The sequence below is a fragment of the Danio rerio genome, chromosome 4 (assembly GCF_049306965.1).
Source record: "Danio rerio strain Tuebingen ecotype United States chromosome 4, GRCz12tu, whole genome shotgun sequence".
Lineage (NCBI taxonomy): Eukaryota > Metazoa > Chordata > Actinopteri > Cypriniformes > Danionidae > Danio > Danio rerio.
The window spans coordinates 45,817,501-45,830,000 of record NC_133179.1 but is presented as its reverse complement, the minus strand read 5'-3'; the positions used below and the strand labels follow the sequence as shown (position 1 = coordinate 45,830,000).

The 12,500-nt window shown below is 41.4% G+C and overlaps 1 protein-coding gene across 3 annotated transcripts in view; it reads right to left on the bottom strand.

Annotated features, from left to right (window-relative positions):
• The window catches only part of LOC101882252 (NLR family CARD domain-containing protein 3-like), a 305,138-nt gene that overhangs the window by 180,694 nt on the left and 111,944 nt on the right, over positions 1–12,500 (bottom strand). The window contains exons 1-8 of one of the 3 annotated variants that reach the window (XM_068219898.2): positions 11,424–11,504; positions 10,297–10,347; positions 10,016–10,123; positions 9,825–9,879; positions 4,080–4,275; positions 2,217–3,984; positions 1,654–1,827; positions 811–984 (exon numbers count right to left, since the gene is read on the bottom strand). In XM_068219898.2, coding sequence (XP_068075999.1) covers positions 811–984; positions 1,654–1,827; positions 2,217–3,984; positions 4,080–4,275; positions 9,825–9,879; positions 10,016–10,123; positions 10,297–10,340 — 2,519 coding nt within the window. In that variant the 5' untranslated portion in view covers positions 10,341–10,347; positions 11,424–11,504. Of the gene's footprint in view, positions 1–810; positions 985–1,653; positions 1,828–2,216; positions 3,985–4,079; positions 4,276–9,824; positions 9,880–10,015; positions 10,124–10,296; positions 10,388–11,423 lie in introns of those variants that run through there. The other 2 variants (XM_073947262.1, XM_073947263.1) reach the window with 2 other exon arrangements.

Below are 12,500 nucleotides of genomic sequence, written 5' to 3'. Positions count from 1 at the left end.
CTCACACACACACACACACACACACACACACACAGATTGTCCTTCAGTCACTACACACACGCATGCACACTCTCACACACACACACACACACACACACAGACACACACACACACACACACACACAATAAGACATGTGGAGTGTGTGCTGAATGCTGGATTGTGATTGGCTGATGATGTCAGTGCATTAATAACTGCAGTAAAGCAACATGAGTGTGTGTGGAGCTGTCAAATCAGCTTCTGAATGACACAGAGCTTTTAGATCAGATGTGGAAACAGAAAACAGAATGGAAACACAGAAACAGACAGATATAAAGACTGAAGGATTCATTCAATGATCAATTGACAAAAGCGCAGCACAATAATAAAGCAGAATTCAGTGTTAAATGACTTGAAATATGATGGAGATCTTCATCTTCTGTCAAATGCCTCTTCATCATCTCCAAACATTGCTAAGTTGGAGAGCAGTAAATCCAGACCAATCTGCAGTCATATAAATGTTTTTTAAGCTTTTAGAAAAAGTATATTTTCAGTTTTTTTTAATAATTGTTAAATTTTTCATGAATTCTTCCTGCAGTTAAGTGTGTATAAAACACAAACAGACGATTGAGAAAATAGATTAAACCTGTTTGTTGTTTGATATCAGGGTGGTTCTTAAATTTATCTTTGATTTTTAATATATCATATGGTCAGAGATTATTCAGAGGGCTGTCACATTTAAGTAAAAATCACAAAAAACAAACAAATGAAAATGGCTGTCAGGAAAGAGTTAAGAGCATTCAGCGCTACGACATCAGTGCTGCTCCACATACTTGAGTTTGTCCAGTGTGTAGTTTGGATCCTCCAGTTGTTCAGAGAGCAGCTTGACTCCTGAATCTCCTGGATGATTGTAGCTCAGATCCAGCTCTCTCAGGTGTGAGGGGTTTGAAGTCAGAGCTGAAGCCAGAAAACCACAGCCTTCCTCTGTCACCATACAGCCAGACAATCTACAAACACAGCAATAGTCCACATCACACAGTTGGACAATCACACATCTCTTTGTGTTGTGAAGATGCTGACTGCTGTTTCTGCTCATGTCAACAGCAGTGATGAACCAAGACACTTCTTCAGTTTAGATAATAAGACTGTGATGAGACTTTTATATGTTTTCAGGAAAACTGCAAACTGTACAAACATCAGAGCAGGTCAAAACCTCACCAGTGCCCAAAACCCTACAGACCCCACAGGGTTAACTTTGTCTTCATCACTGTTATTTATTTATTTATTTATTTATTTATTTATTTAGACAGGATTGCCAGAACATCTAACAAATTCTTAAATAAACCTTTCCAATAAACAAATGCAAATATAAACAACAATATAATATAAACAAAATATGAGTACAGAATTTATAGACAATTCATCTAAATACTCTTTAAATACAGTCATACAGTTCTGTATATTAGAAAAAGTATTTTACACATTTTTTGTATTTTACTCAGTAATGCTTTTAAATACATTTGTCTATACACACACACACACACACACACACATTTGTACAAATATGAATACAATCACACCCATATAAATCTGCCAACACACTGAGTGGGGAAAGGGGCTTCTATATTTGTTAACCCAATCTGTTTGTAGTTGCTGTTGAGTGGAGAATCATTTACCTCAGTGTCTCCAGTTTACAGTGTTGACTCTTCAGTCCATCAGAGAGCTTCTTCACTCCTGAATCCTGCACGTCATTGTTACTCAGGTCCAGCTCTCTCAGCACACAGTTTGAGGATTGTAGAGCTGAAGATAAACTCTCACAGGACTGAACAGTGAGACTACAGCAATGTAGTCTGTTTAGAGGACAAACACAGTGTTTATGTGGTCATCTGGGACCTCACAGATTAACAATGCGCCCTCATGAAAAGGACACCAGATTTCACCATTATGGTTGTATGTACTAACAGTAGTGTAGCACAATGTACCGATATAATAAAAGCATAGCGATACCCTAGCTCTCAAAACAATACGATTATGAATTTTTTTTAGTATCTGTACTTTTATTTGACAGCTGTAGTTGTGAGTGCTCGTCAATAGGGGGCAGTGTGGGAGCCGTGCGCTGCTTCTACAGCAGGGGTCTCAAACTCATGGCCTGATACTCACAGGACGATCATTTGTAGCCCCACATTAATTTGAAAGTTTAATGTAAGTTTTCTTAGATGAAAAAAACACTTTGACTTACAGAGCTCTTTTGGAGGTTTTGATGACTGCTGATAGTCTGATGAGACACTCGTCTGATCTCTGGAATTTCTGAAGCTCAAACTCCTCCAGCTCCTCCTCTGAGGTCAACAACACAAAGACCAGAGCAGACCACTGGGCAGGTGAAAGGTCAGCAGATGACAGACTTCCTTCTCTAAGGTGGGACTGAATCTCTTTTAGCAGAGTTTGGTCGTTCAGTTCATTCAGACAGTAGAACAGATTGATGGATCTCTCTGCAGACAGATTCCCTTCAAGTTTCTGCTTGATGTAGGCAATTATTTCCTCTTTGCTCTGGTCTCTGTCATCCTGCTGTGTCAACAGGCCTCGTAAGAGTTGTCGATTGGACTGGAGTGACAGACCGAGAAGGAAGCGAAGGTAAAGGTCCAGATGTCCATTCTCACTTTCCAGAGCCTTGTCCACTGCAGTCTTCAGCAAATCAATCATGGACTCATCTCTGTTTTTTTCTGCTTGTGTCTTGTCATTGTCTAGAATCAGATGTTGATAAAGGGCTGCAATGAATTCCTGAATGCTCAAGTGAAGAAAGCAGTACATGGTACCAAGAATGATTCCCGTCTCCTCCTTAAAGATCTGGGTACACATGCCTGAGTACACCGATGCCATATAGACGTCAATGCCACAGTCTTTCAGATCGCTCTCATAGAAGATCACATTGTTTCTTTCCAGCTGCTGGAAGGCCAGTTTCCCCAGTGAAAGGATGAGCTTTGGATCCCAGGAGACATCTGCTGTGTTTTCTCCATCATACTTTCTTCTGCTCTGCTGGATCTGAAAGCGGAGAAAGTGTGTGTACATCTGTGTCAGAGTCTTGGGAGATTCCTGCAGTGTTCCAGCATGAGCCCTGTGTTTCAGTTTCAGTATGTTCTGGAGAACAGTGGCTGAAATCCAGCAGAAGACTGGGATGTGGCACATAATAAAGAGACTCTTTGACTGTTTAATGTGATCAATGATTTCTCTGGCCTGATTCTGATCTGTGAGTCTCTTTCTGAAGTACTCCTCCTTTTGGGCATCATTGAATCCTCGTATCTCTGTCAGCCGGTCGATACAGTCAGCAGGAATCTTACTGGCAGCTGCTGGTCTGCTGGTGATCCAGATGAGAGCAGAAGGAAGCAGATTTCCCTTGATGAGGTTCGTCAGGAGAACATCCAGAGAGACTGCTGAAGATACATCACGACACGTCTCATTACCAGCAAAGTTCAGAGGAAGACGACATTCATCCAATCCATCAAGTATGAACAGGACTTTGAGTCGTGTGCTTCTTGTAAGGTTCAGTCCTTTAGTCTCTGGGAAAAACTGAGTTATGAGGTCTTTTAAACTTTGTCTTTCTTTCTCCTTTAAGTTCATCTCTCTGAATGGAAGAGGAAATATGAAGCTGATGTCTTGATTTTCTTTCCCTTCAGCCCAATCCAGAACAAACTTTTGCACAGAGACTGATTTCCCAATGCCAGCAACTCCTTTTGTCAGGACAGTTCTGATCTGCTTGTCTTGTTCAGCTGCTTCAAACAAATGTTTGCATTCAACCTGTATCTCTAGTGACTGATGACGTCTGGAAGCAGCTTCAATCTGTCTGATCTCATGTTCAGTGTTGACCTGTTCACACGCACCCTGAGTGATGTAGAGATCTGTGTAAATGGTATTCAGAAGTGTGGAGTCTCCTTGCTGAACAATTCCTTCAAACACACTTTGATATTTCTTCTTCAGGCTACATTTAAACTCATTAATGAAGAACAGCTCATCTAAACACAGGAGCAAAGAAACAGGGAGGTTTAGTCTTGACTTTTCCAGCTATATTAGTAAGTGTCAGTCTGACTGATGGCCATGAGTCTCTTACCCTGGAGAGTATCAGCAGCTTGATCTTGCTTCATCTCTCTCAGGAAGAAGAGTGTGAGATCAAGAGCTGCTTCTGTGATAATGCTTCTGTTCTCATTAAACTCCTTTATAAACTCTTGTCTGTTTTTGTGTTGTAAGATTTTTCTAAAGTTTTTCAGTTGATTCTTCAGAAATCTGATCATTTTGCTCTCAAGATTCTATGATTGAAGAAAAGAGAAGAACAATATTTAAATAAAACATATATTAACATACAGTTGTATGTCCACAAACTACTTAATAAAGAAAAAAATACATTATAATATGAGTCTGTTTTCACGCTTGATTCTGATTGGCTGATAAACTTTGTAAGGTGTTGTTATTTTCAGATAAACACACAGCTAAAGCAGATTTGGCAGGTTTTGAGCACATGACAGTTCCATATCTCTACACTGAATGATTCCAGTTATTTCACAGTCAAACATCACTTCAAAACACACAGAAAGCTTTTGATTTGTGAGAAACTAGATTCACACTGGAAAAGTTTGAGGACAAGAACCTGACAAATGTCTGGAACACAGCATGGCGGCTTTAGCTGTGGGAACATCAGCATCCCAGCAAACAGATTTCAATTATTACATTAAAATTTAAAATAAGTCTAATAGATGTTAAACAACAGCCCAAAACTAGACTAGTCTCTAGACAACTAGACAATCTCATGGACAACAAGCAATCCGGCTTTAAGAAAGGCCACTCAATTGAGACTGCCCTGCTCTCGGTCATGGAGGATCTCAGACTGGCTAAAGCAGACTCTAAATCATCAGTCCTCATCTTGCTGGACTTGTCAGCTGCTTTTGACACTGTCAACCACCAGATCCTGCTATCTACGCTCGAGTCACTGGGCACTGTTATACAATGGTTCAGATCTTACCTCTCTGACAGGTCATTCAGGGTGTCTTGGAGGGGAGAAGTGTCCAACCTACAGCATCTAAACACTAAGGTACCTCAAGGCTCTGTTCTTGGGCCACTTCTCTTCTCCATCTACACGTCATCTCTAGGATCAGTCATCCAGAGACATGGATTCTCCTACCACTGCTATGCTGATGATACCCAGCTATACCTCTCTTTTCATCCTGATGATCCCTCGGTTCCAGCCTCCCATCTCAGCCTGCCTGTTGGACATTTCACACTGGATGAATGTCGGGGTTTTTTGTGACTTCTCTGTCTCCCTCTTGTGTATTATTATTTGTATGCAGTTTCACCTGTTATCAATTTGCTTGTTTCCCCATCCCCATTCCTCTCACCTGTTCTCCCTGATTATTGTAGCTATTTAGTCTCCCCTTCTCCCTCGTTTTGTGCTTGTTAATTTATTCTGTGTTCTAAGAGCTACGTGTGCAACTGGTTCTCTCTGTTCAAGATATCTACACATTTACTATCCGTCTCGTCTAGTCCTGCGTTGTTTATTCTACCACTTATCATCCGTTCACCTGTGCTCTGGTTCACCTCTGCTCTGCCCACAGTCCACGATCGGGTGAGGTCTCATCTTCTCGGCTCCCTGAGGTCTGTCGCTAATTTTCTACTGCTAACCCAAGAGGGTCTTTTGAGTTTGATCAGTCCTACAACGCCCAGAGGAGGGTCGATTTCAGACTGCCTGTGTTATTTTGGAGTGACTGTTTTCTTACTGCCCAGGAGTTCAGAATTGTTGATTTAGTTCTGTTCAATAAATCCTTTGAACTTCTCCCTTGCGCTTGGGTCTCCATATTTCCTGACAGAATTAACAAGCCAACCATGGACCCAGCGAGGGAGTCTCCAATCCGCTCTGCGGTCGAACATCAAGGAGCGATGTTGGGCAGACACGCCGAAGAGCTCAGCGCTGCAAGACACGCTGTTGAGAGCCTGGCCCCGCAAGTAGCGGACCTATCCAGTCAAATTCACACGCTACGTCACAACCCGGGATCCCCACAGCCGGCCCGCCTTTCCTCGGAGCCGAGGGTCAATAATCCATCCACTTACGCGAGTGAGCCAACACAGTGTCGTGCTTTTCTAACCCAATGTGAGGTTGTGTTTACCCTGCAGCCCTATACGTATGCTGAAGATTGAGCCCGTGTCGCATACGTCATCTCTCTCCTGTCGGGCAGAGCGAGGAAATGGGGAACCTCTTTGTGGGAAGCCGAGTCGGAGATTTGTACTCACTTTGACGCCTTTAAAGAAGAGATGCTTAAGGTCTTCGATCGTTCGGTTCATGGTCCGGAAGCATCACATCTTCTATCCACTCTTCGCCAGGGTCACTGCCCCGTAACCGATTATGCGATTGAGTTTTGCACCCTCTCCACTACTTGCGGGTGGAACGAAGCCGCCTTTTCTGCTCGCTTCCTGGATGGGTTGAGCTCTCTGTTAAAGGATGAACTCTACGCTCACGATCTTCCCGCCGACCTGGACTCTCTGATTGAGCTCTCCATCCGGATGGACAAGCGCCTGGCGATGCGTAGACGCGCTCACTCTCCACACACTGACGTCAGAGGGGTTTCCCCAGCGCAGGACTCCAAACCTCTCGAGAGGCGTGCTTCCTCCTCAGTTCCCATGGAGGTGGGAGGGGTTCACCTGTCTCCCTCCGATAGACAACGGCGCATTCATCTGGGTTTGTGCCTCTACTGCCGAGTTTCTGGGCATCGTTTCTCCATGTGCCCAGTAAAAGCCAACGCTCGCCAGTGAGTCGCTTTCTTTTCGCATCGTCTCACTCCGGCTGAGCTCTACTATGATGTCGGTAATCGCGAACTTCTCGCCATCCGTCTCGCGCTCGGAGAATGGCGTCACTGGCTTATTGCACTTGACTTCATAACGGGTCTCCCCCCGTCAAAAGGCAATACTGTTATTCTCACTGTCGTTGATTGCTAAAGCGGCTCACTTTATCCCGTTGCCCAAACTCCCTTCCACCCGTGAAACAGTGCAAGTTATTATTAACAACGTGTTCAGAATTCACGGGTTACCTGTTGATGTTCTATTCGAACGCGGTTCGCAATTCACATCACAATTCTAGAGAGAGTTTTGCAGACATATTGGGGCCTCTGTTGGTCTATCTTTAGGGTATCATTCCCAGACTAATGGCCAGACCGAAAGAGCTAATCACCGAATACCGAATACTTCGTTGTCTTGCCGCTCGTAACCCCTCTTCGTGGTGTGAACAATTGCCGTGGGCTGAGTACGCGCATAATTCGCTACCGTCCTCGTCTACCGGTTTATCACCATTTTCTTGTTGTCTCTGTTATCAACCACCTCTTTTCCCTACTCAGGAAATAGAGACCGCTTTTCCTTCGGTTTAAGCGTTTATACAACGCTGTAGGCACACTTGGGAGAGTACGGTGTCCGCGCTCCGCCGCTCCGGTGAACATATTCGACGCTCTGCCAATCGCCGCCGCACTCGTGCCCCTCATTACGTCTGTGGGCAAAAGGTTTGGCTTTCCACTCGTAATCTTCCCCTTAAAGCCCCGTGACATAAATTGGTACCTCGCTTTATTGGTCCGTTCACTATCGATAAGACCATAATTCCAGCAGCTATCCGTCTTAAACTACCATCCTATTTGCAACGCATCCACCCGGTTTTTCATGTATCCTGTATCAAACCCATTTTCCACTCTTCCTATAGTTCCCCTCCCTCCCCCTCTCCCCCCATTGTTGTCGATAGTCCCCCTATCTACAAGGTACGGAGGTTGCTTGATGTAAGGCGCCGGGGTCGTGGTCAGCAGTTTCTGGTCGAATGGGAGGGATATGGTCCTGAGGAGAGAAGCTGGATACCGTCTCGGGACATCCTTGACTGCTCGCTCATCGATGACTTCCTTCGCTCTCGCCAGTCTTTCTCCTCTGGTGCGCCAGGAGGCGCTTCTTGAGAGGGGGGAATACTGTCAGGGTTTTTTGTGACTTCTCTGTCTCCCTCTTGTGTATTATTATTTATATGCAGTTTCACCTGTTATCAATTTGCTTGTTTCCCCGTCCCCATTCCTCTCACCTGTTCTCCCTGATTATTGTAGCTATTTAGTCTCCCCTTCTCCCTCGTTCTGTGCTTGTTAATTTATTCTGTGTTCTAAGAGCTACGTGTGCAACTGGTTCTCTCTGTTCAAGATATCTACACATTTACTATCCGTCTCGTCTAGTCCTGCGCTGTTTATTCTACCACTTATCATCCGTTCACCTGTGCTCTGGCTCACCTCTGCTCTGCCCACAGTCCACGATCAGGTGAGGTCTCATCTTCTCGGCTCCCTGAGGTCTGTCCCTAATTTTCTACTGCTAACCCAAGAGGGTCTTTTGAGTTTGATCAGTCCTACAACGCCCAGAGGAGGGTCGATTTCAGACTGCCTGTGTTATTTTGGAGTGACTGTTTTCTTACTACCCAGGAGTTCAGAATTGTTGATTTATTTCTTTTCAATAAATCCTTTGAACTTCTCCCTTGCGCTTGGGTCTCCATATTTCCTGACAATGAAAGATCATCATCTTCAGCTGAACCTCGCAAAAACGGAAATGCTTGTAGTTTCTGCCAACTCGACTCTACACCATAACTTTTCAATCCAGATGGATGGGGCAACCATTACTGCATCCAAAATGGTGAAAAGCCTTGGAGTAACGATTGATGACCAACTAAACTTCTCTGACCACGTTTCTAGAAGTGCTTGATTGTGCAGATTCGCACTCTATAACATCAGAAAGATCCGACCCTTCTTATCTGAACATGCAGCTCAACTCCTTGTTCAAGCTCTTGTTCTCTCCAGACTGGATTACTGCAACTCTCTACTAGCTGGGCTTCCAGCTAACTCTATCAAGCCTCTTCAGCTGCTCCAGAACGCAGCAGCATGAGTGGTCTTCAATGAACCTAAACGAGTACATGTCACTCCGCGACTCATCCGTTTGCACTGGCTGCCAGTTGCTGCTCGCATCAAATTCAAAGCTCTGATGTTTGCCTACAAAGTGTCTTCTGGCTTTGCTCCTTCTTATCTGCTCTCACTTGTGCAGATCTATGTGCCCTCCAGAAACTTGCGTTCTGTGAATGAACGTCGCCTCTTGGTTCCATCCCAAAGAGGGAAGAAATCACTTTCGCTCACGCTCACGCTCAATCTGCCCAGTTGGTGGAATGAACTTCCTAACTGCATCAGAACAGCCCCCCCCCCAAAAAAGTACTAATACTACTAATACTTTCCTTCTTAGACTTTACAGACCTGAAACTTGCCTACAGCACTTATTCATTGTTGCTCTTATAGTTGTGTAAATTGCTTCCTTGTCCTCATTTGTAAGTCGCTTTGGATAAAAGCGTCTGCTAAATGACTAAATGTAAATGTAGTCATCAGATATGCAGCAGTGTGAATCTGTCTAATCTGTGTATTTGATGACTAGTCTAGTTCTGGACTATAGTAAGATGTTTATTAGATTCTTAGGTTTATCAGCTTAAATTTAGCTTTTTTTGGTCTGGCTATCATTGTTCAGACATCTATTAAAAATTGCAGAATAATCCACTCTGGTCTGTTGAATTATTAGAAAATAATACACGATAAATGTGTAATGGCGACTTTACGTGCATCACAGGAGTGAACAATTTTTGAGTAATTCAATGAACTGCAGTCAATTATTCCTCACTTGACAAATACTTCTTAATTCTTAACATCTTTTTTTACGTCAGAAATAACCATTACAAATGAAATGTGTTGCAGAAGCAGGATCTTTTCCAGTGAACATTTTCTGTGTTATATTTAAAATTAAAATATGAATCTAAATGAGTTTTTCCTACCTGGAAGATCCACTGGAGATTGTCTGAATAAGAAACTAAATCTGCCTCTAGGTGTCTGTAAATGAGTCAAAGTCATTGAGTCATTCACAAAACTGATTCATTCAGAAATAATTATCTTTACTGAATTGTTGGTTCACAATAATATGCCTGAAACAATCCATGTGTGATCAATAATGTAAAACACTAAATACCTTTTGACTGATGATGGTGTTTTCTCTCTGAGGTCTGGAGGTAAACCACCTTTAGAGCAGTCACTCTTCAGAGACACAGAGCTGGACACACGAGATCCTGATCTCACACTGAACACACAAACACACCAGGGGAATAAACTGCAGGACAAACTTCAGTCTCCTTTACAAGAGTTTATCAGACAAATATGAGTTTGTTCAGTTTAATTCAGCACAAACTAATAGTTGACTGAAGGTCTGTCTGTTGTCATGTTGAAATAATGGTGTAAAAACAGAGTCAATACCTGTGTTTCTCTGAGAGAGAGTCCTTTACTCGCTCCTCTGCCATACTGCAGCTAAAACACCAATGCAGACATTAGCAGAGCTTTGAGGAAACAATCATATATATATATATATATATATATATATATATATATATATATATATATATATATATATATATATATATATATATATAGTCCTTAACATGAATGCAGTTGGTTTAACCCTGATCTGACATCTCAGCTGTTTCACATTTGATTTAAGGAAAATGCATGTTATATAGAGTTTATCAAGAGAAGTTCAGGTTCAGCCAATTGTTGATTTAGTGAGTAATAAAATGTCTCTCTACTAAAGAGGCTATTTGGTTAATGAGTTACTCTGACGGTCAAAGGTTAAATGCAGTGTTGTTTAATGATCGTCAGCTTGTTGTTTTTCAGCAGCTTTTCTTCCTGTTCAACTGAAGGTCATGACTCTGAATGTTTAGAGTTATATTTAATGCTGAATTATTGGACACTATTGAGTCAGTCTGATATAGAAGAGAACAAACACTTTAAAGGGATTAAAAATAAAGCTTTTAGACAGTGTTTAAATGAGCGTGTTTGACTCAGTGTTTAATCTGTGTTTGAGGATTTAGGTTTAGGTTTAGGTTTAACTTTATTTGTCCCCGAGAGGAAATTTGTCTTGGGCATAAAAGGTGCTACAACATTGTCTAAACAGACAGTAAAAATAAATAAAACAAAACAATTAAGAACAAACAGTTAAGAACATACATTGTTTACAGAGTAAGACCGTATATAAATATAAATATATAAAACACAGAACCCAGTCAAGTGTTAGCGTACTGCAGGAGCAGTGTTATTGGAAGAGTTCAACAGTTTTATGGAGGTAGGAACAAACGAAAGCTTCAGTCTATTAGTTTTACACATTGGCATTCTCAGTCTTTTTCCTGATGGTAACAGCTGATATTCACTGAAAAGTGGATGTTTAGAATCAGTGCTAATATGTATTGCTCTTTTTATAGCCGCCTGTTCGTATAGAGTCTGGACGGGCTCATTTGATCTTCAGGATCAGACATTTAAATCACACTCACACATATAAAACCCCTTCATCATCTCCACAAATCAGCGTAATGTAGAAGTGTTAAACTCACATACAGAAGTACAGACGCTCTTGTGCAGCAGGAACACAATCTGAGCTCTTTCACTCTTTCACTTCACTAAAACACACCTGTGTGATCTACAGGTATATCCTGCAATATTACTGGCTCCACAGAGTGACACTGACATGAATATTCATGAGACTCTCCTGACTGTGGGCGTGTCCTGAAGACAAAACACAAACCACTGGAGCTGAAGATATCTGTGCAGCTTCTCTGAGCACGAGTGTGTTGAAGGAAGATTTAGAGAAGGTATTTAAGATGAAATCTGAGAGGTCACTGAAGAATATTTACAGTAATGTTGAACCTATAAATTAAGATTAGAGTTTTATATATAAATGAGTACACCTCATACAGATCTCTCTGCTATATTATTATTATTTTCTATAGGATGCTGTTCAATAATATTCAAAAAGTGTGTTTATACAATAGATTAGTCAGTACCAAAGGCAAAACTGAACTAACTGAACAAAATAACTGAAGATCCCAGTGAAGAGAAACAGCACACACAAATGAATAATGTTTAACCAGAGGACAAATCAAGAAAACCATTAAACAGTATTACATTCCGTTCAAATGTTGTAGTTTGTCTTTTATTTATTGTTTGCAGCACATAATTTAAATGTACATGTGTTATCTCCATTTCTCAAGGTGTTTTTTAACTGTTATTTTAATATCTGTTTGTCTATATTCGCTGTTAGAAATATTATTTATTTTATTTTTTAAGGCAGTGTATTTATTGATGCTGTGTATTGTATAGATACAGTATTCAGCATTTAAAATGGTTCAAAAATGTCTTTTCTAAATTGTCCTAAGACAAGAACAGGACAGCTTTAATGGTTTATTGACTCATTTACTCATTAACTCATTTACAATAGAGATGTTTTAATCTTTTAATAAAAAGATGTTTTCCTTTTTATTCATCATTTCTAAAAAGTTCAGGATAAAAGGTTAATAAAAATGTAAATAATTTTCCTCAGAAACTGGAAGACGGGGTTGACAAGTCTTTGTTTTGTCAAATGATTTATTAATATCAGTAAAAATATCTAACTTTGCTGTTTTTATTCATTT